The sequence below is a fragment of the Aaosphaeria arxii genome (assembly GCF_010015735.1).
Source record: "Aaosphaeria arxii CBS 175.79 unplaced genomic scaffold BU24scaffold_3, whole genome shotgun sequence".
NCBI classification, from domain to species: Eukaryota; Fungi; Ascomycota; class Dothideomycetes; order Pleosporales; genus Aaosphaeria; species Aaosphaeria arxii.
Genome location: NW_022983476.1, coordinates 4,085,662 through 4,091,661, shown reverse-complemented (window position 1 = coordinate 4,091,661; position 6,000 = coordinate 4,085,662). Strand labels below are relative to the sequence as shown.

The window sequence follows — 6,000 nt, the reverse complement described above, 5'->3', positions numbered from 1 at the left end:
TGCGCCGGGACTGAATGTCGAGGTCGGCACGGTCGTTGATGGAGATACTACGATATGCAGGGCAGGGCAGGGCAGGGCAGGGCAGGGCAGGGCACGGCTGACTTGAACCGACAGTGGTGGTGGTAGTGGTGGTGCACAGGCGCGCATTACGAGTTGACTATCCTCGAGTTCACCTCGAATAATGCCATTTTGGACACTCTTCATCAATACGCAGTAATGAATTCAAGTTGCATCTTTGGGATAATGAAGACCGTGCTCTCGTCCTTGACGCAGATGGCGGGCTTGGTAGAGATGCAAGTTGCTGAGGCAGCTTGTGGGGGAGGCGAAGGGGACATGGGGAGATGATGGGATCTCCTTCCAACGGCTCTAGCGGATGCAGACTAATTGTTGAGGCTCTGCGATGGTGCATGACGAACGACAGAGTCGCAGGAAGGGAATGCTAGTGAATGATGTGGTGTGAGAAGTGGTTTCTACGAGTACGAAGGACATTGCTCGGACGCGTGATTACTTTTCTCGCAGAATACGAAGATCATGCAAGCCATCTCCATCCATCCTCGTATTAGAAACTTCTTCGTGTCTTCCACGCTAAGGGACTAGTGGCCAGTGAGAAGGGAGGGATAGGCAAGGCCCGGTCAGCCACATTTCGATATCGGACCTCTGTGAAGGCCGAAGAGCGCGACTCTCGTAGTCCAAGGTGGTTAGGGTGGATGAGTGATTGGGTGATTGGATAGTAGAATGGTTGGGCCATCTCGTACGAGCGCGAAGTGCGGGACAGAACCCTTGTAGGGCTGAGGAGATTCCAGTCACGGTGAGTCCAAGCGAACAGAACCGGCCCAAGCGTACGCGGTTAATCTGCTAGGGAAATCGGGATATCCACACTAGGTGATTAGGAACTTAGCACTTGGACGAGTAGGCTTGTAGCTATGGGCTTGTCGTGTAGCCCTTCGCTTCCGCAGGTTGAAGAATGACAGCATCGTGCATCCGAGAGAGGTATGTGCGCGCCGGATATGCTGTGACCTCTTCTCGAATCTAATCATTGCAGGGGCAGGGCAGGGTTGCAGAACGAGTTGAGCAGATACTCGGCCATAAATCGGCCAACTTGGATTTGATCATTCTGAGATCAATACCACTTCGCTTGCTCGGGACGATCATCGTATCGTTCATGTATGTGCTACCTTATGTCGTTGTGTCTGTGTGCTCTCACTGTCTATTCTGTCGCCGGGAATAACGATTTGATATCCAGGACATAACACATTCAACGTCGCTGGAAATCAAAAAGTCGAACCATCTATTCTTGGAATCAAAAAATCTACAATGCTATCCACCAATCACGCCGCCCACCCGCGATACACGATCTTGCTCCCGTACTTCTCGCCCTTCTTCAGCACGACCTGCGACCTGTGTTCCGGCACATTGATCGCATTCACGTAGCGGCTGGGCTCCACGCAGAACCCAGAGCGCGCACCACGGGCGGGCACGCCCTCTACAGCAGGCACGTCGATGTACTTGCCCGTGTAGAACTGGAAGGCAGGCTCCGTGGTGCCAACCTCGAGGTGGATCTTCGTGTCCGGGTGGTAGAACGACGCGACCGTGTTCAACGGCTGCGAGCGCGTGTCGATGGGGATGCTGGCAGAGTCGGTGTTGACGACGAAGCAGTCGTCGATGTCGGGCTCCTTCTCGCCCAGCGTGAACGTCTTGTTCGACGTGACACCGGGGTACTCTTCGATGGGCCCTGTGGGGATGCCGCCGTCGTCGACGACCTGATACTTGTTCGTGATGAGCGTCACGTCCGTGCCGGCGATGGACGACGCGCCGGTCAGGTTGAAGTAGCTGTCACTCGTCGTTAGCGTGAGTCGTACACGCAACTCGCATACGCACACGCGGGTTACTCACCTGTGGTTCGTGATGTTGACTGCCGTCTCGCTGACCTCGTCACCGACGAGTTCGGCCTCGAATTCGATGTAGAGGATCTCCTTCTCCACGCCGTCGTGCGACGCCTTCTCCTGCGTGTACCAGACGCGGACCTCCACGGTGCCGGGGTAGCCCTCCTCGCCGTCGACGCTCGTGTACTTGAACAGCGTCGCCTGCTTTCCGTCCCTCTCGACGGCGGTGGGACCCTCCCACACCCTCTTCCCCCAGCCCTCGACGCCGCCGTGCAGCGAATTGGGGCCGTTGTTGACGGCCAATGGGTACTCCTTGCCGTTCAGAGAGTTGATCTTAGCTCCCGATACGCGGTTGGCGATCCGGCCAATGGTCTCCCCGAAGTAAGGTGCATTGTGCTGTTTATAGAGCTCGGCTGTGGGGAACCCCTGGACGATGTTCTGCCCCTTGACCTTGAACTCCTGGATGATTGCTCCCAGGGGCAGGAAGGTGAAGGCGTCGGTGGGAGACATGACTTGATCGTACTAGTAACTCTCTCTCGTATTGATGCTTGTGTTGATATCCAATGAAAATGACGTTTCTTGATTAACTGTGGCTGCCGTGTTAGCTCGACGGAATCTTGATATGTTCAGATTGATATCAATTTTCAATAGTTCTGAGGCTGGTGATTGGCAATTGATTGGCTGGAGGCTGTTGCGGTGGTGGGGTAGCTGTGACCTTTCCCCCCCTCCCTTCCCCCTGTGACGCGTTGCCGCGCGGCGGGGCTAAAGGTGTAATGGACCAGGAATATTGACATGACATGATCGAAGAATGATGGCAAGATTGAAGGACTTACGCTCAACGAGCAAGCTGGAGGTTATTGGCACAGCTAGCTGGCGATGAATTGATTCGGTCGGGAAGTTTATGCGTGGAAAGCAGCTGGGGTGAGTTATAAACGTCGTAGCAAAGAGAGAGGACAGGTGAAGTGATCAATTAGCCTAATGGATCGGAGAAATCCAGCAGCAATTCTTCCGGTGTGGAGTTGCTAATGGGCTAGCTGGAGCCGAAGTAGCAGCACGTGAGCTCCCATGTCTCTTGCAGCAGTTTAATGGGAGAGGAAATGTAGGGACGGTGTGTAGTCGATGAAAAAACAATGAAAGGATATTTTAGTGATGTGGTGCGAACTGCCGAGGGCTCGGAAGTACCGTCATCATCGCTACGAGCATCACGATAGTCTCTTTTGGTGTTGAAAATGTCTACAAATAGCAAGGATGAAATGATGTGGCTCAAAGTGGCTGAAAGTGGCTGCGTGGCTATCGAGCATAGCGCTTTTTGATTGGTCGATAAGTATCATGGACGAAAGCAGCGATAATGGGTGGTCTGATGGTCTGTGCGTGCCCATTTGGAATGGAAAGTGCAAAACCAGCTCGTCCTCTGTTCGTCCATTCGTCGTCCATTACTCATTGTCCCGTCTCGACTCTCCCCATTCACATCCCCATTCCCAATCTCTGCATACGGAAGCTTGATAATCATTCATCCCCACCCGGTCCCTTTTTATTTTTCCTTTATTCATCACATGTGAATTGTTAAGCGAGATTATCAATTATTTTTTTATCGTCTTTTTTACAAAGCTTCAAATTCCGCTATTCGTATTAAGAAACTTTTGATGCAAATTCAAGATGAGGAAGACGAAGATGAAGATGAAGATGAATGTGAAGATGAAAATAACGATGATAATCATAAAAAGGTATATACAATGAATGTTGGTACAAGACAATCAAGCAGAGCACAGCTGCTGAGTGGTAGTGATAGTAGTACTAGAGTTGATGATGATGATGATGATGATGATGAGGTGATTAATCATGATTTTAAATCCGGTCGCAATATCCGAGCTCTCTTCCCTCATCTTGTCAACCGTTGATCGTCAACAAGACGTCGTCCCATCTGTAACACATCAGATCCCCGAGGCGGAGAGTGGATGAATGGATGATAAATGTCATGTTCGATTGGTCCACCAGAGGACAAAGTGGACGGTGGACGTGGAACGGGTAGGTCGTCGCGGTTGAGGTCGAGACCATCTTTAGCGTTCCGGTCTAAACGTCATCCTTATCCCTCCATCCTCTTCCCAAAGCTGATTGTTGATCCACCCCGATTGGGAAGATGAGTAATGCAGGAGAATGATTAAGCCTCCCCCTCCTCTCTCCCTCTCCAATTCCCTTGTTGGCTCCCAAAGGAGCTACTAAAACGCCAAACCAATCCATGGCCGGATTCTCCAAAAAGTGTCGTTAAAAATTCTATAAGTCGGAACCATACCCAAAACGCTAGAACGCGGGACGTTTGCAGCAATAAATGTCAATCTCGGAAAGGTAGCGAACCTGCAATTTCTTTCCTTTGCGGGGAGAACAATAAGAAAAGAATCTCTTCCTTCTTTCTTTAAGCATTCATCGGGTTCTGGATGAAGCTACTGAAGTCGAGGTCGCTAGGTTCGTTCCACTCGGACATCATTGGTGCTCCGGGGATGACACATGGATCGAGAACCATGCCGTTCGAGTCGAAGCTGTTATACGAATCGAATGGGTACATGGGCTTGCCGAAGTCGATTGGCTCGTCCATCATCATGGGCTCCCACGTTTGTCGGTTCAATGCTGAAGGATCTAACGCACCGTTGTTCATGAACGCTGCCGGGGTGATTTGCTCTTGCTTGACGGATGGTGTGATTTGCGATTGCTTGGGGAAGGGGCTCTGCATTGGTGGTGTTGGTGGTGTCATGTGGCGCGTGAAGGGATCGTTGTAAGCAAGCATCCTAGTAGTAGGTGTTCCGCTGAAGGAAGATGCCGACGAGGAGGTGTGGTCGTGATCCGAATTGGAACTTATCGATCCGCGTCGGCGGGTGTATGGTGCGCCGCGCTCAAGAAGCTTGCGCTGCATGCGACTGCAGTCCTCCTCGAATCCCTCGTAGTTGCTGTTGCTATCACTGGTAGGGTGGAGAAGGTCAAGGCGTTCAAGGATGTCGTGTGTCAAAGGATGTCCAGATTGAGCATCGCGAAGAGGTGCACCAGGCCACCCTTGGCCAGTCTGGAGGCGTGAATATAGCTCTCGGAGACCTGCAACGAGTTGTGATTGTTGTTGCTCAAGCATCTCAACGTATCTGTAGAGATTATGTGAGCAATTGAACACAAGATAGCAGCTTAAGGAACGTTGAAGAGGAAAGAGAGACATACCCTTTGGGATAGACTTTGTCTTGCGACTTCTTCCTCTCACCAAAAACGCAGATAGCGTTGTCAGCTTTACACCTACTGCATGGGCTCGCGCCATCGCACTGGTTAAGGTTAGAAATCGATACATTGAATCACGTGGAGCAAGGCAGCATGGGAACTAGTACGTACCTTGGATTTCTTTAGACGGCAGCGGTCGCATGCTTTGCAAACACGCTTTCGAATGTTATCTTGGGCCTCCATTGAAGTAGATCGTTGAGAGGACATTGATAAAGTCTTTTGTGTGAAGATGGTGTGGTGATATGGTAATTATCGACAGTACTATTAGGTCGACAGGACAGGAAGTGTAGTCGATGTTCAAGTTCGATGTCTTGTTGGGTGGAGTAGGTAGTAACAAACTGGAGTAGATGTGTATACTATGGGGGAGGCTGAGGCAGTGAAGGAGGTATCAGGGTGATATATATCCTTATGCTGATCGATGTCGATTGACCGATTGACTGATGATGATGATTGTAAGCCTGGGGTGGGAGTTCCTTAAAACTAAATAAGGCCATGGCTTGAGTGGGCAGGATGGGATTATATCTCTTTTGCATCACAAGGTAGGTGGATGCGGACGTTCGGACTCAACGGCGCTGGGTGCGTGTAACAAAAGCGTAATATTGACGCGGAGACGACGTCCGGATTGCGAAAGCTCCCTTATTCGGCGATATCCATCCATTACGTCGGACCGGGTTCGATTACTTTTTGGCCGCAGACAGGGGACCAGGATTGGCGTACTACTGCGCCAACCTTACGAAGACGCACTTGGGCTCGGTCGAGCGAGTATAGACAAGCGCTGAGCAGTGACAAAGCGCGGCGCGAGACCGGCCTGGCACAGGGGAGGGTAGGGTAGGGTACGAGAGGGGGATCATGGATGGGAGGGTGG

The 6,000-nt window shown here is 51.4% G+C and overlaps 2 protein-coding genes across 2 annotated transcripts; both read right to left on the bottom strand.

The window, feature by feature from the left end:
* Positions 1–1,328: 1,328 nt before the first annotated feature.
* BU24DRAFT_346035 (galactose mutarotase-like protein) lies at positions 1,329–2,393 on the bottom strand (the record flags this gene model as incomplete). The annotated part of the gene is made up of 2 exons (XM_033523470.1): positions 1,329–1,830; positions 1,894–2,393. 2 exons carry the CDS (start codon positions 2,391–2,393, stop codon positions 1,329–1,331), a joined length of 1,002 nt encoding a protein of 333 aa, XP_033386654.1.
* A 1,644-nt stretch (positions 2,394–4,037) lies between these two features.
* On the bottom strand, positions 4,038–5,567 carry BU24DRAFT_168352 (C6 transcription factor-like protein). Its single transcript, XM_033521470.1, has 3 exons — positions 5,247–5,567; positions 5,082–5,179; positions 4,038–5,008 (listed from the first exon to the last, which is right to left on the bottom strand). The coding sequence occupies exons 1-3, from the start codon at positions 5,340–5,342 to the stop codon at positions 4,294–4,296; spliced, it is 909 nt and encodes a 302-aa protein (XP_033386653.1). The 5' UTR covers positions 5,343–5,567; the 3' UTR covers positions 4,038–4,293.
* Between the last annotated feature and the right edge of the window lie 433 nt (positions 5,568–6,000).

What these genes read in the sequence shown, in the direction of transcription:
- BU24DRAFT_168352 (XM_033521470.1), bottom strand. Translation starts at nt 5,342, where the DNA reads ATGTCCTCTCAACGATCTACTTCAATGGAGGCCCAAGATAACATTCGA. An exon ending in GCCGTCTAAAGAAATCCAAG is followed by an intron (nt 5,180 to 5,246) that starts GTACGTACTAGT and finishes AACCTTAACCAG; the next exon opens with TGCGATGGCGCGAGCCCATG. An exon ending in GACAAAGTCTATCCCAAAGG is followed by an intron (nt 5,009 to 5,081) that starts GTATGTCTCTCT and finishes TAATCTCTACAG; the next exon opens with ATACGTTGAGATGCTTGAGC.